We start from the raw sequence: 25711 nt of genomic DNA on the forward strand, positions 1-25711 counted from the left end.
GTTTACAAGAACCAGTGCAGAGGTTTATTACTGGGCAATTCATACGTCCCTGTAGGCAGACCAATCCCCTCTTAGTGAGGGAAGTCTTCAGCCAATTAATTTTTTTTAAACATTGCTAAGAGAATTTCTTTCACATCATTTCTTTGGAGCTGCAACACATATTACTTCAGAATGCAGCTCCCATATGGACCTCGGGTAGTTATACTCGTTGTTGTTGTTGGAAACAAACACACCCAGTCCTGCGTCAGTAAGGGAATTCATCTATACTACAGGTTTTTAACCATGTGTGATTGTATAAAGTGAACAAAAATTGATTAGTTAACTACTGATTTGGTCATACCACAACACAGCTTATAACCTTAAAAGTTTTGGAGAAGTGAGTTTCTGCTGAATTTTACCACATTTGTTCTGGAATATTACTTTGTCGAAAATGTAGGATATCTTTGACGAATTGCTCAAACTAAATTATCTGCTACTAGGAAAAGGGCTTATTAAAAGTGACTGCAATTTGGAATGAGTTAATTATTTTACTTTAGAAATATATCTTCATTCCTTCTGTTTGTTTTTCTTAAGCCGTTTTGACTATTTTCCACATGGTTCCTATCTTCCTAATTACAGAGCAACTCTATTTCCTAAAATTATTTTTCAAGAAAATTTTCAGTACAATTTGCAGTGCAGTTTCATACTCCTAATAGTGACTGTTGCCATCAACCAATTCTATTTACCATTTCTTTACCTGCTAAGATTTATGCTTTTACTAGTATATAAACAGCTGGGCCAAACTTAGGACAAGATACATAAAGTACCATAACCTAATTAGCCACTCGTTGGACATGAATGAAAGGGTGGGAGTCTGTTGCCAGAGGTCTCCCAGTCATGCACAGAAAGCTGGACATCACATGGCATGAAGTGGCTCTGAGCACTATGCGACTTAACTTCTGAGGTCATCAGTCACCTAGAACTTAGAACTAATTAAACCTAACTAACCTAAGGACATCACACACATCCATGCCCGAGGCAGGATTCGAACCTGCGACCGTAGCAGTCCCGCTGGCATGAAGTCACCACGACTATAATGCCAAACGACATTAGCCCAGCAACAGAATACAGTTGAAGTAATGGGAAAAGACAGTGGTGTCAATCAGTGAGCAGTTACAGTGTGCTGTGGTGGTGTTCATAACAAAATGGCCTGGACACAACATTTGGATGGCTTCACAAGGGGAAGAATTATCAGGAAACTGGAAGTACAATGATGTGCGATGAGTGTTGCCCAGGAGTTTGGTACCGTTCACATCATTGTGTCACGTGCATTGGGAATTTTACAAACCACAGGCACTGCTGCCCAAAGGAGTGGAGATGGTCAACCACAGTCAGGTGCAACAGGCAAAAAGGGATATACATCAAACAGCAGGTGCAATTGCAACCACACTTAACAGGATTGCAAGGCACACAATCTAACACTCCACAGTGGCACGGTGATTTCATGGGGAGAGTCTTTTGCCCAATAACCAGTATGTTGTATTCTGATGACACTTGTACATCGATGGCACATCTGCAATGGTGCCAAGACCATAGCAACTGACACAATGAGGAGTGGGGTCATGTGCTCTTTCCATATGAAAGCAGATTCAGTCTGAGTAGTGATTGCAGTATACCCTCATATGGCAAGAGGTGGGAACATGTAATGCACGCAGGAAGATTGTCAAACACGATTTTTTTGGTGTTACGGTGTGGGAAGGAATAATGTTGCATAGGCATACTGACATCCAGATCTTTGGATATGATACCCTCACTTGATAGTGTGGTACTGTACTTCTTCCCCAAGTGCATCTTTTCAGGTGAATATTTGGTCCTACTTCATTTTCCTGGCTTACAATCACCAACACATCAAATAGCTCTTGAATGAAAACATTTTACCACTAACATATATACAAAAATAGGCGGTAGGTAGAAAAGTTTGACTACTCCTGATTTAGACAAAAGGAGAATAGAAGATTTTGTAATGTTGTGTTACAAAGGAATGGCAAAGATTAGATGAGTCAATCAAGTTCGAGGGTAAGTCAGTTATTATCTGCAATTTAGTTATATTTTTGTTTATTTTGGTAGTACTGTCATTTTACACTGACGACACATGCTTTATTTATTTGTTGTTATATCTTTGCAATTTTCAAGGTGCTAGGTTAGTTTTGTTATCGCAGCTATGCTGTTAATCATGGCTGCTCCACTATCTGTTTGCACCAAAGAAGAGCAGCGTTCAGTGATCTGTTTTTTGTGGTTGGAAGGTGTATCAGGGGCCGAAATTCATCGAAGACATTTGGTACAGTACGGGAACAGTGTTTTACCACAACAGAGTGTCTATGAATGGATTGAAAAATTCCGAAGTGGTCGCACAAGTGTTACGCATGATAAAGGAGCCAGACGACCGTTTACCGCCACAAATGAAGAAACCATTGAGCATTCACATGAAATGATTCTCTTAGACAGACAATTAACTATTGACAAAGTGGCACATTGTCTGAAAATTAGTCATGGTTCTGCCTACGAAATCATCCACAACAGACTTGGGTTTCATAAGGTTTGTGCAAGATGGGTCCCAAAACAACTCACACAGTTGCAAAAACAAACACGCTTGCACATCTGCAAATAACATTTGGATCACTATGGTATCAAAGGGGACAACTTCTTAGACAGGATCATTACTGGTGACGAAACATGGGATCCATCATTATGAGCCGGACAGTAAATGGCAGAGTACGAAATGGAAACATCCAAATTTGCCGTGCAAGAGAAAGTTCAAGATCTAACCGTCTGCAGGTAAACTGATGCTGATGCTTACGGATTTTTGGGACACACAAAATTCAGTACTGGAACATTATGGTGAAAGGGGCATAACAATAAACAGTGTACATTACAGTGAGATGCTTACTGCCAGGCCAAAGTCTGCAATTCGAAGCAAACGTTGAGGATTGGTGTCAAAAGGTGTTGTGTTGTTGCACGACAATGACCATCCACATACTGCTGCCCACACTGCTGAAACACTCCAGAAACTCAAATATGAAGTACTGGATCATCCTCCATATAGTCCAGATCTTGCCCCTTCTGACTATCACTTGTTTGGTCCACTCAAACAGGCATTAAGGGGCTGTCAATTTGCCTCACACAAAGCAGTGAAAGAAGCAGTGCATTCCTGGCTCGCAGCTCAACCGAGAACCTTCTTTTATGAGGGCATCAGGGAGCTTGTACAACGATGGACCAAGTGCATTGAAATGCAAGGAGACTACGTCAAAAAATGATGTTCTTGTAAGTTTACTATTTGATTACAGTAAAATTTTATAACTACCTTGCAGATAATAATTGACTTACGCTCGTAACTAGTGAAAAAGTAGTGCACTGAAGGGGGGAGTGGGGTGCGGGGGGAGAAAAGAGCTTTATGACAAAACTTTTTGGATAGGTTAATACACTACTGGCCATTAAAATTGCTACACCACAAAGATGACGTTCTACAGACGCGAAATTTAATCGACAGGAAGAAGATGCTGTGATATGCAATTGATTAGCTTTTCAGAGCATTCACACGAGGTTGGCACCAGTGGCGATACCTACAGCATGCTGACATGAGGAATGTTTCCAACCGATTTCTCATACACAAACAGCAGTTGACTGGCGTCGCCTGGTGAAACGTTGTTGTGATGCCTCGAGTAAGGAGGAGAAATGCGTACCATCACGTTTCCGACTTTGATAAATGTCGGATTGTAACTTATCGTGATTTTGGTTTATCGTATCGCGACATTGCTGCTTGCGTTTGTCGAGATACAATGACTGTTAGCAGAATATGGAATCGGTGGGTTCAGGAGGGTAATAAGGAACACCGTGCTGGATCCCAATGGCCTCATATCACTAGTTGTTGAGATGACAGGCATCTTATCCGCATGGCTGTAACGGTTTGTGCAGCCACGTCTTGATTCCTGAGTCAACAGATGAGGACGTTTGCAAGACGACAACCATCTGCATGAACAGTTCAACAGCGTTTGCAGCAGCACGGACTATCAGCTCGGAGACCATGGCTGCGGTTACCCTTGACGCTGCATCACAGACAGGAGCGCCTGCGATGGTGTACTTGATGACGAACCTGGGTGCACGAATGGCAAAACGTCATTTTTTCGGATGAATCCAGGTTCTGTTTACAGCATCATGATGTCGAAATAGCGGTGAACGCACATTGGAAGCATTCGTCATTGCCATACTGGCGTATCACCCGGCGTGATGGTATGGGGTGCCACTGGTTACACGTCTCAGTCACCTCTTGTTCGCATTGACGGCACTTTGAACAGTGGACGTTAAATTTCAGATGTGTTATGACCTGTGGCTCTACCCTTCATTTGATCTCTGCAAAACCCTACATTTCAGCAGGATAATGCACGACCGCATGTTGCAGGTCCTGTACGGGCCTTTCTGGATACAGATATTGTTTGACTGCTGCCTTGTCCAGCGCATTCTCCAGATCTCTCTCCAATTGAAAACGTCTGGTCAATGGTGGCCGAGCAACTGGCTCATCACAATACGCCAGTCACTACTCTTGATGACCTGTGGTATCGTGTTGAAGCTGCATGGGCAGCGGTACCTGTACACGCCATCCAAGCTCTGTTTGACTCAATGCCCAGGCCGTTATTATGGCCAGAGGTGGTTGTTCTGGGTACTGATTTCTCAGGATCTATGCCCCCAAATTGCGTGGAAATGTAATCACATGTCAGTTCTAGTATAATATATTTGTCCAATGAATACCTGTTTATCATCTGCATTTCTTCTTGATGTAGCAATTTTAATGGCCAGTAGTGTAATACACATTCTGAGACATCAATGAACAACTGCTAATTGTTTCTTTTCAAACGAAGGCAGAATACATGCAGAGTAACACACTTTCTCACTAACTGTTCTCACAACAAATAAAAATAATTTTGCAATTAAAAATTAAAATAATAAAAATTGAATAATTAATCTGATAATGCCACAGCTTAGTTGCAAAACTTGTTACGAAGCAAAACTTAGTTATGTGCCTGTTTTTAAAAAAAATCCACATGTTCCTTGCAAAACAAATGCAACATCACCAGCCACCACTTCAAAGCAGTTGCATGTGTGAAGTTATTGCAAAATGTTTACGGTGTAGCCATGTCAATTTGAAAGTGGAAAAAAAAAATTATGTAGAAAAATAAAAATGGAATTACTATCTCTTTCCCTGATTTTGTATCATTCCTGATTCTGACTATAATCACATTCCATGCAGTGGCATGGTGTATCTGGATCAGCATTAACATTAATTAACTACAGGGGTACAATTTTTCAACAAATTCACACAGTAATGGTGTAATGACCATTTTTCATTTCAAATAAGTCTTAAGTTATGAAGGCTGAACAGGTTACACAAAGTACGATACTGTGCACGATCTGATGGTTTTAAATTACAAATAACACAAATGTTAAGAGTGATAAAAAATGTTTTTTTGGTTATTACAGAATGGGGTTAATGGAAATTAAAGAAAATAACACTGGAACAACCGGTTTCATCAGTTTAAGATTTGATGATGATGTCCTTGAAATGGTGCCCTTATGTGATGAAGCACTCTTTAAGTCTCGCACCAAAACTGTCAAAAACCTTTCCTAACATTGCAGGAGACAGGTTGGCTATTTCTTGAGTTATGGCCACCTTAAGTCCACCCAATGTGTGGGGTTTGTTTGTGTAGACTCTTGATTTCAAGAAACCCTGCAAGAAAAAAATCACAAACGCTTAGATTTTTGCAATATTCCTGAAACGCAAGATTACTCATCCACAAAACTTACTTTCCAAAAAGTCCACCAGCTCTTTGGCTGTATGAGCAGTTGCCCCAGCCTGCTGGAACCACATTCTAACGCACACTAAGTGTTTTTTCTTATGTTCAGGGATCAGGAATTTTGTAACATCAACAGATAATGTTGTGAATTGACCATAACAGTTTGACCACCTTTTTCTTATGTTCAGGGATCAGGAATTTTGTAACATCAACAGATAATGTTGTGAATTGACCAGAACAGTTTGACCACCCTCTTCAAAGAAGTATGGCCCAATGACAGATGTTTTTATTATACCACACCACACAGTGACCTTAGGACTATGCAGAGGATGTTCATGCAGTTCTTCAAGATTTATAGCTGACCAATAATGAAAGTTCTGTTTGCTTACATAACTGTCCAGGTGAAAATGTGCCTCGTTGCTCATCATGAAGATTTTTTCATCTGTCATCAAATCAATCATTTGCTCTTAAAATGCTTTTCATTTTGCATATTCATTGGGCCTTAACTGCTGAAAAATAGCCATTTTGTATGGATGGAAATGCAGATTGAACCACAAAATTCGTCTTACTGATTGTTCAGACATATGCAAAGCAGCAGCTTGTTTATGGGTCGGCTACCGAGGACTGGCTTCCACAGCTTCTCTTACAGTATCAATATTAATTGGTGTCCGAGCTGACCTTGGACAGCCTGTTGACTTCCATTTCAACACTGAAATGGTAGTCTGAAGTTGCTAAAAAAATAAAAAATAAGGCACTCCTTCTTCAGGCCACGAGTGGCCTACCGGGACCAGCCAACCGCCGTGTCATCCTCAGAGGAGGATGCGGATAGGAGGGACGTGCTTAACTTTGGTGAATCTCACAGGAACTGGTGTATCCACTGTGGCAAGGCCATTGCCCTGAAGTTACTCACCACAACACAATTGTGTGGCATGTTAGAACTTTTTCTCGTGAACCTAAATTAAAATGCCTTCAGAACTGCCACTGCACAGCAATACAGGAATCACCACTTTTAAAAAATGCCTTGATAACAAATGTACGATGCTCAACCTACCACTGCTCCATGGCTACTAAAAATGTCCATGTGTAGGCTCTAAAATGCACCTATCCCCATCATCCCTCACCGCCTACTCACTCAACCACGCGGCGCAAAAACCGTCAGATCATTCTGCCGCCCCTGTACTACCCTCAAAATTTTCTTTGGCTCTCACACTCGGTACCTTAGTACTTAGTTGACAAATAGTAGGGGACTTTGGCAAAATGTATGTCTACATCAGTACTTACTATGTGTTGCAATCACATACTACTTCAGTGAATTCGCCACTTTTGAAACCCTTTTATTTTTGTAAGAAGTGATATTTTTATAGCGATAACTAACTAGAGGTGTTGCTACCCTCAACAAGATGCCTCGTCATCAATAGCACACCTACCAATGCAATGCCAAACACCAAATATAATGTTGACACATCCTGCCTGCATTTAAGAGATGTGACAGCCAGCTTTTGTCAGTTCATTTCTATCTCCATACACTGTGGATATCAGACATTCACCAGTTAAATATACTATTTGATAATGTGCTATCATTGGATCTTCAGCAGAATTATGCTGGCAGTGTTAGTGTAGTGTTAGCTTGCTTACTTCGGTTCAGATTGCCCCTGCATATGACGACACGGTATTTGCTGATTATTTTGACTCTTCAGTGGTAATGAAAAGTGTGATGCACATTAATGCAGGATAAACAGGAAACATGGCCACAACTACAATGATGTTGAAAGTCCACAACAAATCCACAGGTACAACAACAACAGTCGAAAAGCAAGCCGCCCAACAACAATGCATGTCACAGCATTACGGGAAAAACTAACTACTTCAGAAGCAAGAAAAGCACTGGCAGTCTCGGCAATCATTCTATAACACTCCATGGCATTGCACTTACCCCCTCCAATGCTTGCAGCATTCCAATTAATCAAAGAGGACTGATCATCTTACATCAAGCATCTAATGTAACATTTCATAGTGTTGTATATGGTAACAGGCTCGGGGAGTTGGCAGGCATTTTTTTTTTCTCCAAGTGCTGACATAAAAATGTATCAATTCCTTAGAAATCTCATATCATTAGTAAATATAGTGTCATAAATATTTCAAGAAGTATGAAATTTGCTAAGGTAATATTTTCAGCATCTAGCTTTGGTAGGATCTAGTTAAGTTTTCAGGAATCACACAAGTGATCAAACCAATTATGCAAGGCAGGCTCAGCTGATCTCCATGCAAATATTCTTTTACATGTCAGATATGCCAAGTTTCTTATCCTGTTCAATGATCCATGATATCGTCGTTCAAAATACTCCCAAACAGCTATCCAATCCAGCACTGGAAAATGTAAGTCTCAGACATTTCAACTAGCAGTCCTCAGCTAATCAATCATAAATGCTAACTGAAACTGCAGTCTTGAGTACAGTGTGAATTTTCCAAGCACCACCATCATCATCATCATAAAAATATTTGACCCATCATGTGTTGGTACACATCTAAGCATGCAATAAAGAATCACACATCTGAATTTTGCTTTGTGAAGAGGAATGTGGTCAATACTGCTTGCAGTTATTTTTGGTATTTGGTGGTTTCTATATTATAATGTACATGCTATTAATATATGCTGCTTCACAGCACTGGTATTTTGAGAGTTTTTCAAAATATTGTTTTTTTCATGTAATTTATTATAATAAAATAGCAGGAAAAGATATATTTGTAGTCTTAAAGGACTTTTGTTCTATAGCATGTGTGCTAGTTTATGCCATTTCCACATACTGGTGCATTCAAGATTAATTAAGAACGTGTTGTTTTTGTACAGTTTCTAGAAATTAAATGTCAGGTAATGCCATTGGAATTTGTGGCCTTTAACTTATCATAAGATCAAATATATAGACTGAAATAATGGTTACCAACTGCACTAGAAAGGATATAGACATGGACTGTCATCTGAAAGGTTGAGTCCTGATTTCAAAAAAATTATTTTTTATTCACCTTAATGTTTTCTTAAGTATTTTAGAGTTTTAATTTAATAGAAATATGTTCTGGAGTATTTGATGTTTTGCTCGAGTATCATGTCGTTTTTGGAAACCCAGAATCTACTCTGTAGGAATCAACATGGATTCCGGAAACAGCGATCGTGTGAGACCCAACTCGCTTTATTTGTTCATGAGACCCAGAAAATATTAGATACAGGCTCCCAGGTAGATGCTATTTTCCTTGACTTCCGGAAGGCGTTCGATATAGTTCCGCACTGTCGCCTGATAAACAAAGTAAGAGCCTACGGAATATCAGACCAGCTGTGTGGCTAGATTGAAGAATTTTTAGCAAACAGAACACAGCATGTTGTTATCAATGGAGAGACGTCTACAGACGTTAAAGTAACCTCTGGCGTGCTACAGGGGAGTGTTATGGGACCATTGCTTTTCACAATATATATAAATGACCTAGTAGATAGCGTCGGAAGTTCCATGCGGCTTTTCGCGGATGATGCTGTAGTATACAGAGAAGTTGCAGCATTAGAAAATTGTAGCGAAATGCAGGAAGATCTGCAGCGGATAGGCACTTGGTGCAGGGAGTGGCAACTGACCCTTAACATAGACAAATGTAATGTATTGCGAATACATAGAAAGAAGGATCCTTTATTGTATGATTACATGATAGCAGAACAAACACTGGTAGCAGTTACTTCTGTAAAATATCTGGGAGTATGCGCACAGAACGATTTGAAGTGGAATGATCATATAAAATTAATTGTTGGTAAGGCGGGTACCAGGTTGAGATTCATTGGGAGAGTCCTTAGAAAATGTAGTCCATCAACAAGGGAGGTGCCTTACAAAACACACGTTCGACTTGTACTTGAGTATTGCTCATCAGTGTGGGATCCGTACCAGATCGGGTAGACGGAAGAGATAGAGAAGATCCAAAGAGGAGCGGCGCGTTTCGTCACAGGGTTATTTGGTAACCGTGATAGCATTACGGAGATGTTTAGCAAACTCAAGTGGCAGACTCTGCAAGAGAGGTGCTCTGCATCGCGGTGTAGCTTGCTCGCCAGTTTTTGAGAGGGTGCGTTTCTGGATGAGGTATCGAATATATTGCTTCCCCCTACTTATACATCCCGAGGAGATCATGAATGTAAAATGAGAGAGATTCGAGCGCGCACGGAGGCTTTCAGACAGTCGTTCTTCCCGCGACCCATACGAGACTGGAATAGAAAAGGGAGGTAATGACAGTGGCACGTAAAGTGCCCTCCACCACAAACCGTTGGGTGGCTTGCGGAGTATAAATGTAGATGTAGATAGGTGTATATATAAGAGAAATCTCCATTCAGAAGTGAATAAACTTGATATTGTGAACGTGCCACAATACATGGACCAAGAACTGCAAGGCTGATGTCTGCATCACTAGCTGATTCCCTTGCATTTCAGTACAGTAGATACTAAAGACAGAACAACACAGTTAGTATGTGGACAAGGGAGCAACTGTGCATTTTAATAGATGCTGTGAAAGAGGTGCAGTGGTCATATAATGTTAAAAGTAACACTCACAGCATTCGTCTACTAACAATTCCCTGTCCAAGACTTACACAGAACTTCTTCGCAATTTCCTTGGCTCATCTTCGATGATCGTTAAGTTTTCATGGACATTAATAAATGGTTACTAGCCAGTTCTTTGTCACTAAAATTTGAAATGACACTTTATGCAATACAGTATTTGTAAGATGTTTCCTCCCAGTATGTGTCTACCATAACACAACAAGAGGACAGGAGATGCTGATGGTTCTTGGAATCACAAACTGGTGATAAATTCAGTTGGGAGGAACATACCATAGAACTGCTGAATCACTTAAAACAAACCTTTATTTGCAATGTGGATCTATTCAACATACATGATACAAAAATGAAATAAAAAATGTCATACTTTCACTCCTTAATGTAACACAGAGTCATTTTCTGAGTAACTCATCAAGACATTCTAAAACTTTCAGAGGCCAAATGCAGGAAATATGAATTATTTGTGGTATGAAATAAAGTATGTCCTGCAGAGATCTGCTCAAGGAAAGAGGGTACTCGATGCTCATTCCCAATATGTTTATTCCTTAATGAAATTTGTTATAAATAATATATCTCCTTTCCAATCCAACACCTCAGGTCGTAGATTCAATATTAGAAATAAGGGCAATCTTCATAAATACCTAAAATCGCTGACTTTGGTCCATAAAACGCCCATTATTTGGGAACACACATTTTCAGTAACTTGCAAGCAGCCATAAAAATATTTAGCTACTGATAATGGTCAGTTTAAGGGTCTACAGGATTTACTCATGCCCAACTACTCCTACTCCACTGATGAATTTGTTAGTAGAACCAATTGATGGAAACATTATTGATAATAGCTAATAACACAAGTGTTATGTAAAATTTGAATTCTAGCTATTTTCAGTGCATTAACATGATCAATATAAATAAGTGTTGTGAACCGATTTTCTGTTTTATGATGCATGGCTACAATAGCCTAACAATTATCACATGCTCCTCAGTAAATACACTATTCCGGAAGAGAGGGTACTCAATGCTCATTCCCAATATGTTTATTCCTGTCTGAAGTCTTGATAGATGCATTTTCTCTGGTGTTTCATCATAGACAAGAGTACCACAGGAGTGCCCCAGGTAAGTGTGATAGGACTGCTCTTATTATCTATATACATAAATGATCTGACGCACAGGATGAGCAGCAATTTATGCCTGTTTGCTGATGATGCTGTGGTGCATGAGAAGTTGTTGTCATTCAGTGACTGTAGGAGTATACAAGATGAGTTAGACACACTATCTATTTGGTGTGAGGAATGGCAGCTAGCTCTAAATGCAGAAAAATGTAAGTTAATGCAGATTAGTAGGAAAAACAATCCTGCAATGTTCGAATAAAATATTAGTAGCCTATTGCTTGACAAAGTTGGGTTGATTTAATATCTAGGCATAACACTGCAAAGCAAAATGAAATAGAATGAGCATGTAGTTAGTTAGTTAGTGAGTTACATATTCCATGCATCATTTGAATGATCTCTTATCAGATTGATGTGGAATGAGTCAGTTTACAGAATATGTACACATTATTAGTGTTAACATTAATGAACACATTATCATTTTATTCCCATACATGCAAGTGCATTTAAATAATAGATGGCTGCCGAGTGAGATCACAAGTATTTTCTTCGTCCACTAAAAGAACTTATTTAAGAGGAAATATTATCAAATTTAAATTTTCATTGTCTTGTATACTTGCTGTAGTGTCCATTCTTGTCACACAACTGAATATTAGCAACCCAGCAGAGCTTCTTGAAAAAACTTGTTCTTTAGCTGAAGTCCCGATAATCGCAACATAGCCTGAAATTTTGCGTGACATAAACACAAAAATTTCTATTCAGGTTTACTTGATAGTGCAAAATTCATTTAAAAAAGACAGCTACTAGTTTGATCAGTGTCTATTGTCACATAAAAGTGTAATTAAATGCTTCTAAATTGTATTTAACTAACACATTTCGTACTGTTTACTAGTTAGATAGACACGATCTAGGCTTATATTTTCCGAGTTATAAATGTTTAAAAACCTGACCAAACATGCTTGATAACGTAAATTCTCTAAAAGCAAAGTAATTACAAATTCATTCTTCTGTCATTGTATCTCAGAAACAGTACAAAAACAACAACCACCGTACATAAGACCTTTGTGTCGTTTTGTGTTTACACACAGCCAATCTCACATCCTAGACAAATTCAAAACATTCTTAAAACTTAATTATTCTTTTGAAACTGGCCATGAGTGAGAAATGTGAGAGCTGTTATAGGGTAGTGAGTAGAAGGATTTGTTGCCAATCTTGTAGGAAATATTTTCACTGGAGAGGATGCAGTGGGGAGAATGTTGGGAGAACAGACGAGGCTCTCTCCTGGAACTGCAGAGTATACAGTAGGAACATTTTGATTGGGGAACAGGAAAGGAAAATTTGTGCCCTTCAGGCACAGTTGGAGGAGGCAAGGAAGGAACTCATAAGGATCAAGGGAGATAGGGAGGAGGAGGGTGGTTGGGAACTGGCAGCTGGTAGGAGGATAGGAAGAAAGAGAACACAATCTGACAGTTTTATCATCAACACCAGGAGCAGGTATCTACCACTGCCAGAGTTACGTGGAGAAGAGCCTCAGGTAGAACGAGGAGCAGGAAAAGTGCAGCACACTTCAACTGAGGCCAAGAAGCCTAGTAACGTACAAAGTGTTAGGAAGAAAAAAGTGCTGCTGCTAGGTAATAGCCATGGGCAAGGTGTAGGCCCTCAGTCACAGGAAAGTTTAGGGGCAGCATACCAGGCCACCAGTATCTTCAAGCCAAATGCAGGGCTAAGTCATATGATAGAGGACCTAGGATCTTTATGTAAGGACTTTACAAAAGAGGACCATGTAGTGATAGTGGGTGGGGCAGCAAACAGTTTGGACAGAGATGGGGCATATGACATTGGTGGTGACCTGGACAAGATAGCTTCCCTGACTCATGGCACCAACATACACTTTGTTGAGCTGTTCTGGTGTTGTGATTGACCACATCTTGATGGAGCTGTGAGGTGAATCAATGTGGGGTTGGGGGTGGCTCTGAGGACAGCCGACTTTGCTCATGTTTCTCTGGTGCCATTCGGGACTATCAACAGATGGGGTTTCACTAGGCATGGCCTACACCGAAACAGGACTGGGAAGGGAAGATTGGTGCAGCCGATTCATGAAACTATAGGGGGTGGATATCGCGCCACACATGGTCAAATACCTGTTGTCATAAGTAGGAAAAGTAGGTCTTTTTTAGGATAAATCTAGACAACAGGTTTCCCTGCCTAAAGAGTATTTCCAGCACTTTAAAAAATACTGAAACAATCACTCATAAGGCAGATTTTAACACCTCAAACGTCACATATACCAGATGTCACAAAGAAAAACAAACCGTTGGAAAGAGTAACATGGAGCATTTCACAGACTTAACAATCCTCCATCAAAAAATGCAATCAATAAAAAATAAAATACAACTATTAGAAGTTGAGCTCCAATCTTTGAACTGCACAGTAGTTTGTATTACTGAGCACTGGTGTAGAGATACACAAATCCAACATGTAGTATTATCATCGTATGAAAGGGCAAACTCTTACTGCAGAAGTACTTCCAGGGGTGGAGGATCATGCATTTATATCGGAAAAAGAACACAGTTCAAATCAAGACATGACCTCAGTACTGTCAGTGAAGAGAAACACTTTGAAATATCAGCTATTGAATTAACAGGGCTTGATATCACTAAGAAATTAATCATTTTTCGTATGTATAGATCTCCCAGTGGTAGTGTGGACACTTTTTTCAATAAGTTAACAGAAGTTCTCGATAAAGTCTCAAGTACAAAGGTCAACATAATTCTGTGTGGGGACATTAACATCAACACTAACATCATAAATGAATCCAGCAGCACCTTCATAAACATCCTTCAAAGTTTTGGCACGTCCCTATTGGTAAATAGTGCAACAAGGGTTACTCCAATGACTGCATCAGTAATCAACCATGTGACTACAAATATGGACAGGGAAAAATGTGATGCAGCTGTAAAAGATCTCTGACAATCCGACCAGCTCTGTGAAATAACAACAGTAAAATCAGGCTTCGAATCATTCCCTAAACTACAAACCTACAAACGACATCTATCACAAATTAAAATAAAAGATTTTTCAAAAGAAGTAGAAAAACAAAGCTGGGATGAAATGTATAAGGAAACCAATGTGAATATGAAATTCTCTAAATTCTCCACACTTTTTTAATTGAACTTTGAAAAGGCGTTTCCGAAAGTATGCATGTCTGTATCAACATCTGACAGAAACAGATGGATAACAGCAGGTATTAAGAAGCCTTCCCAAACACTTAAACACCTCAGTTCCATGAAAAAGATTTGCAAAGATCCATAATTCTTAAATTTCTATCATAGATACAAAAAGATCTATAGGAAGGTGCTGATTGCTGCAAAAAAGTCATTTACTGACAAAATAATATACAGGGTGGTCCATTGATCATGACCGGGCCAAATATCCCACAAAATAAGCGTCAAATGAAATACTACAAAGAACGAAACTTGTCTAGCTTGGAGGGGGAAACCAAATGGTGCTATGGTTGGCCCGCTATATGGTGCTGCCATAGGTCAAACGGATATCAACTGCGTTTTTCAAATAGGAACCCCCATTTTTTATTTCATGTTCGTGTAGTACGTAAAGAAATATGAATGTTTTAGTTGGACCACTTTTTTCACTTTGTGATAGATGGCACTGTAACAGTCACAAACATATAGCTGACAATTTTTGACGAAAAGTTGGTAACAGGTAGGTTTTTTAAATTAAAATACAGAATGTAGGTACATTTGAACATTTTGTCGGCTGTTCCAATGCGATACATGTACCTTTGTGAACTTATCATTTCTGAGAACACTTGCTGTTGCAGTACGATTACCTGTAAATACCACATTAATGCAATAAATGCTGAAAATGATGTCCGTAAACCTCAATGCATTTGGCAATACGTGTAACAACATTCCTCTCAACAGCGAGTTGTTCGCCTTCCGTAATGTTCGCACATGCATTGACAATGTGCTAACACATGTTGTCAGGCGTTGTTGGTGGATCACGACAGCAAATATCCTTCAACTTTTCCCACAGAAAGAAATCCGGGGACGTCAGATCCGGTGAACATGTGGGCCATGGTATGATGCTTCGACGGCCAATCCACCTGTCATGAAACATGCTAGTCAATACCATTTCAACCGCATGTGAGCTATGTGCTGGACATCCATCATGTTGGAAGTACATCGCCATTCTGTCATGCAGTGAAACATCTTGTAGTAACATCGGTAGAACATTACGTAGGAAATCAGCATACATTGCACCATTTAGATTACCATCGATAAAATGGGGGCCAATTATCCTTCCTCCCATAACACTGCACCATACATTAGCCCACCAAGCTCGCTGATGTTCCACTTGTCACAGCCATCGTGGATTTTCCGTTGCCCAATAGTGCACATTATGCCAGTTTACATTACCGCTGTTGGTGAATGACGCTTCGTTGCTAATTAGAACGCGTGCAAAAAATCTGTCATCGTCTGGTAATTTCTCTTGTGCCCAGAGGCAGACCTGTACACTACGTTCAAAGTTGTCACCATGCAATTCCTGGTGCGTAGAAATATGGTACGAGTGCAATTGATGTTGATGTAGCAATCTCAACACCGACGTTTTTGAGATGCCCGATTGTCGCGCAATTTGTCTGCTACTAATGTGCGGATTAGCTGTGACAGCAGCTAAAACACCTACTTGGGCATCATCATTTGTTGCAAGTCGTGATTGACGTTTCACATGTGGATGAACACTTCCTGTTTCCTTAAATAACGTAACTATCTGGCTAACGGTCCGGACACTTGGATGATGATGTCCAGGATACTGAGCAGCATACATAGCACACGCTCATTGGACATTTTGTTCACGATAGCCATACATCAACACTATATCAAACTTTTCCACAATTGGTAAATGGTCCATTTTAACACGGGTAATGTATCATGAAGCAAATACAGTCCGCACTGGCGGAATGTTACGTGATATCACATACTTATATGTTTGTGACTATTACAGCGCCATCTGTCACAAAGCAAAAAAAGTGGTCCAACAAAAACATTCATATTTCTTTACGTACTACATGAATATGTAATAAAAAGTGGGGGTTCCTATTTTTAAAAAATGCAGTTGATCGCAGTTTGACCTATGGCAGTGCCATCTAGCATGCCAACCATAGTGCCATCTAGTTTCCCCCTTCAAGCTAGACGAGTTTCGTTTTTTGTAGTTTTTTCATTTCATGCTTATTTTGTGAGATATTTGGCACAGTCACTATCAATGGACCACCCTGTATAATGCAGAGAATAAAAGCAAAGCAGCCCGGGGTGTTATAAAAAAGGAAACTGGGAGAGGCAAACAAATGCAGAATAACATGCTGCTAAGACAGGGAGATGAAGTAATAAATGATACACAGCACTTAGTAAAATATGTAAATGAGCATTTTTCAAGTATTGCTGAGAATTTGCGGCAAAAATTCCCCCAAACAAATATAACACCTGTAAATAATATTGCACTAAATACAATGCTGTTACGCCCAACCACAGAGAATGAAGTCAGTAAAACTGTTCAACAACTAAAAAATAAAATGTCAGTAGGCTTAAATGAAGTAGCAATGTGTGTACTGAAACAATGCATAGGGGTTATACAAGGCACCTTAACAAATATAATAAATGAATCCTTCACATCAGGGACAATTCCAGGGCAGTTAAAATAGGCAAGAGTTTTTACCTTTGCTTAAGAAAGGTAATGCAGAAGACACAGAAAATTACCGGCCCATTTCCCTGCAGTCAGCATTCTCAAAAATAATAGAAGCAATTATGAAAGACAGATTAATGAATTACCTGAATAAATACAATCTTTTAAGCAAATCACAGTTTGGTTTCTGAAGTGGCAAAAATATGGAGTCGGCCATAGAATTTACAAAAGTTGAACTTGATGCTCTTATAAAGATGAGTGTGTCACAGGCACATTTTCAGATATTTCTAAGGCATTTGATACAGTCGACCATAAGATTCTATTTAATAAATTAGAAGCATTAGGAATAAGATGGTTAGCCAATGACTGGTTTCGATCATATCTAGCAGATAGGGTACAAAGAGTAGAGATAATACATACTTCAAATAGATCTAAACATTTAGTAAAACACTTATCAGAACCAAAATACATTAATATAGGGGTTCCGCAAGGTAGCATATTAGGACCAATACTATTCCTGATACACATCAATGACTTTCCCCAATAGTGTTACTCATGGTGAAAAAATTTTCTCTTCACTGATGACAGCAATATTTTAGTCACTGAGAAAACAAGAGGACTCCTTGCTGACAAAGCAAATGAAACTCTCAAGGAAGTTTATGATTGGTCAATAGGCAATAAAGTGACATTGAAAATAGAATACTAATGCAATGGATTTCAGTTTGAAGAGGAAAAATGACAATGTTAAATTAAATTTAGATGGCACCTCTATAGACTGTGTAACAAATGCAAAATTTCTAGGATGAATATTGATTCTCAGTTGAAGTGGTGTGAACACACAAAGGTACTTGCAAACAGAATGTCATCAGCATGTTATGCCCTTAGAATATTATCATCAGTGTGTAGCATGCAGAATCTTTTAGTTACATATAATTCATATGTACACTCAATTCTTAGCTATGGCATTCTTTTTTGGGGAACAAATGCACAAAATATAAACACAGTTTTCAAACTCCAGAAAAGAGCCATAAGAATAATAACCAAAAATACTAGTCGACCTCATTGTAAAGACCTGTTCAAAACACTGGAAATTGTAACTGCTCCATGTGAATACATTTACCAGTCAGTTGTACACGTTAAAAGTAACATTGGTAACTGCACAAACAGCTCTGTCCATGACCATGCAACAAGAGCTAGACTCAAATTACATTTACCAAGAAAAATAAACAAACTCAAAACAGCATTTTCTACCAAGGAATAAAACTGTACAACAAATTACCAAAAGAGATTAAAGAAATTGCAAAAATACACTTATTTAAAAGGGCATCTACAAAGTACCTGTTACACAATATATTTTATATATTGAAGGATTACTTAGATAAAACAGAGTACGGGTTTCACAAAAAATGTTATACAAATAAATAATAATAATAATAATAATAATAATGATTATAAAATATCCAACATTCCATATAACACCTTCACTTTGTTTTTTTTTTTCCTTTCTAGAAATACTTACCCCCAAGCTATACATAGCAAAATACTATTACCTCTTCCTTTTTCTGAGCTCAACATGTCACTCATTATGGATGGATACTGACTCAGTTTTTCAGGATAGCAAATGGGAAGTTGTGGTACAGAAAGTGGCCCAGAGATTACCTGTGTGTGTGTGTGTGTGTGTGTGTGTGTGTGTAGTGAGTGAAGTGTTATGAAACAATGTGTGCATAGCGTGTGCAATGACTGATAGTGAGATATGAGTGAACAGTGTGGCATTACATTATTTAATAAGTTATTTGTAAAAAACATATTGCATACCAGGAGTAAATCTAGTGATTGTCTCTAACTAGAAGTGTGTAAATATATGTGTATATGAATTAGCTTATTTTAAATTGATCTAAACTTGTAAATACTTTTGACATGTCCTAAATCCCTGTAAAAAGAGATACACAGATGAATGAAGCTGCTGCTGCTAGAAATTTGTCATAGGATTAGAAGTAGTTGTCCAGGAGAAATGATTTTAAATTAGATTTAAAACTTGCTTCACTATCTGCCAAACATTTTATGTTATTGAGCAAATGATCAAAACGGCAAACACTCGACTTTGTCTTATTGGGAGAATTTTGGGAAAGAGAGACTGGAAACAGGGCACTAGTGTGACCCATTATTGAGTACTATCAGAGTGTTTGGGATCCCCACCAGGTCTGATTAAAGGAAAACATAAAAGCAATTCAGAGGCGTGCTGCTAGATTTGTTACCGGTAGGTTCCACTGGCTCGCAAATATTATGGAGATGCTTCGTGAACTCAAATGTGAATCCCTGGAGAGAAGATGAAACTCCTTTTGTGAGGCACTATTGCAGAAATTTAGAAAACTGGCATTTGAGGCTGACTGCAGAACGATTCTACTGCCACCAACTTACATTTCGCGTAAGGACCACAAAGATAAGATGCAAGAAATTAGGGCCCATAATGAGGCTTTTAGACATTCATTTTTCCTTTGCTCAATTTGTGAATGGAGTAGGAAAGGAAATGATTAGTGGTGGTACGTGCTACCCTCCACTACCCACCATACAGTGGCTGTGTGTAAATTCGCAATTTCATTTTTGCATTGTGTAGCTGGAGTCAGCCCAAACAAACACCCCTCATCACATCTTTCGCGTGACACCCAGTGTTGATGGAAAGGATTGGTCTGTTTCCTGTTACAAACAAAATGATTTTTAAAGCAGAATTTTACTTGCTCATTCGATATAACAGTCCCATATTAGTTTGGTGTGAAAATCGTTTTATCAATATGTATTAACAGGGACAGTACAAAGTGATACTGGGCGTCATATGAAAGATGTGAGAGCAGTATATATTTGGGCCGACTCCAGCTACATATCGTAAAGATGAAATTGGTTGTGGTGGTCTAGTGGGTCAAGCACCAAGACTCCAGACTTGGAGGTCCTGGGTTCAATTCCAGATAGGGGTATCTGATCTCTGTTCCATTTCCATCCCTGCTCCAATGCCTACCACTTCACTCCATTAACTTACACCCACAGGGTTCTCTCCATGGTGCCCCTCTTCAAAATTGTATCCCCTCTCCCCAACCTAGTCATCAATTTCATCATGTGTCATTTCCCTGCCTGCACCAGTGCAGGTCATATTCCAACCCTCCACCTTTGCTGGTACCTCTCGCAGCTTCCCTATCCTCTTCTTTTCATTCCTCTCAACCATTTCACTTACCTAGGACAAATTAACTGAGTGGAATATAATAAATCCACTGGTGGTGTGTTTTTTTGGAGGTGGGGGGGCGCAGATAGATCTGAAGGAGGAAATTGCCCCTTAAACTCAAACTATTTCCATACATTTTAGATGCCTATCAATCGCAAAACACAGCAAATTTTCCCATTCCCATTATTTGCATTCCCTCCAGGACTTCCAGCACCATAGGTTATGAAATCAGCTTGGTGTCAGGGAGTACTTATAGTTAATTAGTTGTTTCTCATATTTTGCGAACAACTGCAGTGTGCCTATTTACATAAGGGTAACAACTTGGTTAAAAAGTTCCTCTCAGACAACCTAGAAGAGCACAGTGCAACATATCAAAATTGATATGCATGTTTTCTGGTATTTCCAATGATTTGGAAATTCTTAATTAGCTATCTGCCCCAGTTTTTGCACTTTTTTTTCAGTATCTCACCACATTCATTGTTCCTGTATATACTTCTTTTAAGTTTTTGTGTAACTCAAATGACTATCCTACACTATGTGATCAAAAGTATCCAGATGAAACCAAAAACATACATTTTTCATATTAGGTGCTTTGTGCTGGCACCTACTGACAGGTACTCCATATCAGCGACCTCAGTAGTCGTAAGGCGTCGTGAGAGAGCAGAATGGGGTGCTCTGCGGAACTCAGGGACTTCGAACGTGGTCAGGTGATTGGGTGTCACGTGTGTCGTACGTCTGTACGCGAGATTTTCATATTCCTAAGCATCCCTAGGTCCACTGTTTCTCATGTGATAGTGAAGTGGAAATGTGAAGGGACAGGTACAGGTACAGCACAAAAGCACACAGGCCAACCTCGTCTGTTGACTGACAGCGACTGCCAACAGTTGAAGAGAGTCACAATGTGTAATAATCAGACATCTATCCAGACTATCACACAGGAATTCCAAACTGCATCAGGAATCACTGTAAGTACTATGACAGTTAGGCGGGAGGTGAGAAAACTTGGATTTCATTGTCAAGTAGCTGCTCATAAGCCACACATCATGCTGATAAATGCCAAACGACATCTCGCTTGGTGTCAGGAGCATAAATATTGGACGACTGAACAGTGGAAAAAAATTGTGTGGAGTGACAAATCATGGTACACAATGTGGTGATCCAATGGCACGGTGTGGGTATGGCTAATGCCCGGTCAATGTCATCTGCCAGTGCGTATAGTGCCAACAGTAGAATTTGGAGGTGGTGATGTTATGGTGTGGTCTTGTTTTTCATGGAGGGGGCTTGCACCCCTTGTTGTTTTGTGTGGCACTATCACAGCACAGGCCTACATTGATGTTTTAGGCACTTTCTTGCTTCCCACTGTTGAAGAGCAATTTGCGGATAGCAATTGCATCTTTCAACACAATCGAACACCAGTTCATCATGCACAGCCTGTGACAGTGGTTACACGACAATAACATCCCTGTAATGGACTGGCATGCACAGAGTTCTGACCGCAATCCTATAGTACACCTTCGGGATGTTTTGGAAAGCCGCTCTTGTCCCAGGTCTCACCGACCGACATAGATACTTCTCCTCAGTGCAGCACTCTGTTAAGAATGGACTGCCATTCCCCAAGAAACCTTCCAGCATCTGATTGAACATATGCCTGCAAGAGTGGAAGCTGTCATCAAGGCTAAGGGTGGGCCTACACCATATAGAATTCTAGCATTACCGATGGAGGGCGTCATTAACTTGTAAGTTATTTTCAGCCAGGTGTCCGGATACTTTTGATGACATAGTGTATCTTGATCTCTTCAAATTGCTTCAAATAAAATGCATCTACCCACCTACCTTTTTCAATATATTTAAAGGGTTTAATAAAGCATAATTGCAAGATTAATAACACTATTTACAAAGTTATTACACTATGAAATTTATTTTCATGTCTTACAAGCATAACATTTCAACTTTTGATTTTTTTTTTATGACAATCACATTTATATACAGAGATAATAATCTAATCAAGATTACCATACTGTGTGGGTGTTCTGCAATGACTGTTACAATGAAAGTAACCCACAGTGTTGGACATAAACATAATTTTTACCATTAAGGTTTGCTTATATTTAAAAAAAAAAAAAAAAAAAAAAGAATTTCTTTGTAAGGAAATAATTACACAGGTCTGCGACATAAAAATTGTTTCAAATTTATTAAGTGATTTTTATAGTGTTTTCAACATTGATTTCGGGAAAATAATGAAAAAATTCCATCACATACAGCTATTCCACAAATTGCTTGTCTAGTTTTAGCTTTTTTTTTATTAATATTTCAGCACTCTAGTGAGTTTGAATTTTGGTTTTTAAGATCTTCATAAACTGTTAATTAGCCATTTTTATACTAGATATACATAATATAAGGAGTAATTAGGAGAAGCCAGCAGTATTTTCATGTCAGTGCCTGTCTGTCGCGCTGCCCCTTCCCCCACCATCACCAAGCAGTGAGCTTCTGCTATTGTCCTTCAGTTCACAGTACCTCTTCACTCTGTGCTGTTCGCATGTTGTTGTTACTAGTGCTTTAAAGTAGTGACTGTTTTCTTGTGTTGTGAAATTGTTTTATGGACAGTGGACAATGGCTACCAGAGGATGTATACACTTGCCACATTGCTTCTACTACATTTGTGGTAACTATACCGTTAAAAAGCAACAAAGAAACATTTATGAATTTTGTTGTAAAAGTACATTTCACCTATTCTGGCATAAAGTTAGGTGATGAAGATAAGCCTTCAGCCCCACACAAAATTTGTTCAGTGTGTGTTCAAGAACTGAGGCAACAGTTTCAACGTAAAAAGCAGTCCTTACGTTTTGGAATACCAATGGTTTGGAGGGAGCTCAAAAATCGTAGTGATGACTGCTATTTTTGTTCTTGCAACATACGAGGTTTCAATTTGAAAAACAGAAAGGATATTTCTTACCCTAACATTCAATCAGCCATTCGCCCTGTTCCTCATGGACCTGAAGTACCAATACCCTCTTCTCCAGATTCTTTGGATGATATAGATGATCACAAGTCACTGGCTCAGCAAGGTGATAGTGAAGAAGACAGAGATTGCTATGATCCTGGCACAACTGATTCCATTCCATTCTCACAATCTGAACTGAACGATTTAGTTAGAGACTTAGGCCTTTCTAAAGAATCAGCAGAGGTTTTAGGATCTAGATTGAAAGATAAACATGTGTTGGCTCAGGGTACATCCTTTTCTTGGTATCGATCAAGGGAAAAGGAGTTTGTATCTTTCTTCTCTCAAGAAGGTGACCTGGTGTTTTGCAGTGATGTTCCTGGACTTATGGCACGTTTCAAAATAGAATATGCTCCTGATGAGTGGAGACCTTTTACTGATTCTTCAAAAAGAAGCCATAAAGCAGTACTTCTACACAATGGCAATAAGTATGCTTCTATACCAGTTGGACACTCGGTTCACTTAAAAGAATGTTACGAAAACCTTGAACTGGTTTTAAACAAACTATGCTATTCAGACAAAAATGGACACTATGTGGTGATTTAAAAGTGGTTTCAATGCTGTTTGGTGAACAAAGTGGCTATACAAAGTTCCCTTGTTTTCTCTGCGAATGGGACAGTAGAGACAGAAAGCAACACTAGAAAAAAAAAGCTTGACCCTTGAGAAAAACCTTGCAGGTAGGGGTTAAAAATGTTGAGAGAAAAAGTCTTGTGGATCCCTAAAAGGTGTTACTTCCACCACTTTACATTTAGTTGGGGCTGATGAAACAATTTGTTAAGGCATTGCCAAAAGAAGGGGCGTGTTTCAAATGTCTTTGTGGACAGTTTCCTGGCTTATCCGAGGCAAAGCTAAAGGAAGGAATCATTGTCGGATCAGACATTAGAAAACTAATGACAGATCCGAAAATTGTGGACAAAATGGAAACAAAAGAAAAGGCAGCACGGAAATCTTTTAAATTAGTTGTTACCGGCTTCCTAGGAAACAAAAGAGATCCAAACTACAAGACAATCGTCGCAGATATGCTCGACAACTTTAAGAAGCTGGGCTGTAACATGAGCATTTAAGATCATTTTCTCCACTCACATTATGACTACTTCCCTGCAAACCTTGGTGATGTAAGTGAAGAGCACAGCGAAAGATGCCAAGACATCAAAGAAATGGAAAGAAGATATCAAGGAAGGTGGAATGTCAACATGATAGCGGACTACTGCTGGATGATAAAAAGAGATGATCCTCAACGAGTCCACAGCCAGAAAAGCAATAAAAGAAAACTGAAAGTGTTATTATAAGGACTTATGAGCTTAAAGAGAAATGGATTTAAAAGATTGGTTTGTGGGGCACTCAACTGCGCGGTCATCAGCACCTGTACAAAGTCCCAATTTTTACGCAGTCCAATTTTTACTCAGTCGAATCGAGTCTCTCTTACGAATGTTGATGATGATGAAATGATGAGAACAACACAAACACCCAGTCCCTGGGCAGAGAAAATCCCCAACCCGTCAGGGAATCGAACCCGGGACCCCGTGATCCAGAGACAGCAATGCTAGCCACAAGAGAAATGGAAGTGTACTGGATACGTAGTTTAGAACATGATTTATAAATAAAATAAAATTTTATAATGTTGGAAAAAATGTGATAAATTGCTTAAATTTTGTTATTATGCCCAAAAATACTTCCTTTTTTTCGAGAAAAGAAGACATGATAGAAAAAATGGATTGCATTTTTGAAATCAGCACTGAAAAGTACATAAAAGTCAGTTATCAAATTTCAAATAACTTTCCAAAAATATTTTTTTACAGACCTGTGTTATCTCGGTCATTCCAAGATCTTACAGTACAGCTATCTATTTGTGATTTTTTTTTCAAACAAACAGCTTCCACATTTTCATTTTCGGAAGGAACATTTGCTAATGTGACCTAGCTATTTCTGAAAAAAATTCAAGAATATTCTGTATCGTGAAATCAAGTGTAATCATGGAGCCAGGGTAACACCGCTGAATAAGTTCTTCTATATACTTATACTGCTGTATGAATTCTTCTTGCATGGCTCTCCAGACAACCTGTAAACAAAAAACATCTCATTAAATCAGAAAACGTATAAAGAAGACAGATCCAAACTGCAAGACAATCGTCGCAGACAAGCTCAACAACTTTAAGAAGCTGGGCTATAACATGAGCATTATAGTTCATTTTCTCCACTCAGATCTTGACTACTTCACTTCAGAGAGAGAGAGAGAGAGAGAGAGAGAGAGAGAGAGAGAGAGAGAGAGAGAGAGAGAGAGGAGGAGGAGG

The 25711-nt window shown here is 39.1% G+C and overlaps 1 protein-coding gene across 4 annotated transcripts in view; it reads right to left on the minus strand.

The window, feature by feature from the left end:
• Positions 1–5534: 5534 nt before the first annotated feature.
• The window catches only part of LOC126469873 (exocyst complex component 1), a 273287-nt gene continuing 253110 nt past the window's right edge, over positions 5535–25711 (minus strand). For 3 of the 4 annotated variants that reach the window (XM_050097195.1, XM_050097194.1, XM_050097196.1), the window contains one exon: positions 22313–25479. In XM_050097195.1, the coding sequence (XP_049953152.1) occupies positions 25327–25479 (153 nt within the window). In that variant the 3' untranslated portion in view covers positions 22313–25326. Of the gene's footprint in view, positions 5759–22312; positions 25480–25711 lie in introns of those variants that run through there. The other variant, XR_007586087.1, reaches the window with a different exon arrangement.

Source organism: Schistocerca serialis, chromosome 3 (genome assembly GCF_023864345.2).
Source record: "Schistocerca serialis cubense isolate TAMUIC-IGC-003099 chromosome 3, iqSchSeri2.2, whole genome shotgun sequence".
Classification (NCBI taxonomy): Eukaryota; Metazoa; Arthropoda; class Insecta; order Orthoptera; family Acrididae; genus Schistocerca; species Schistocerca serialis.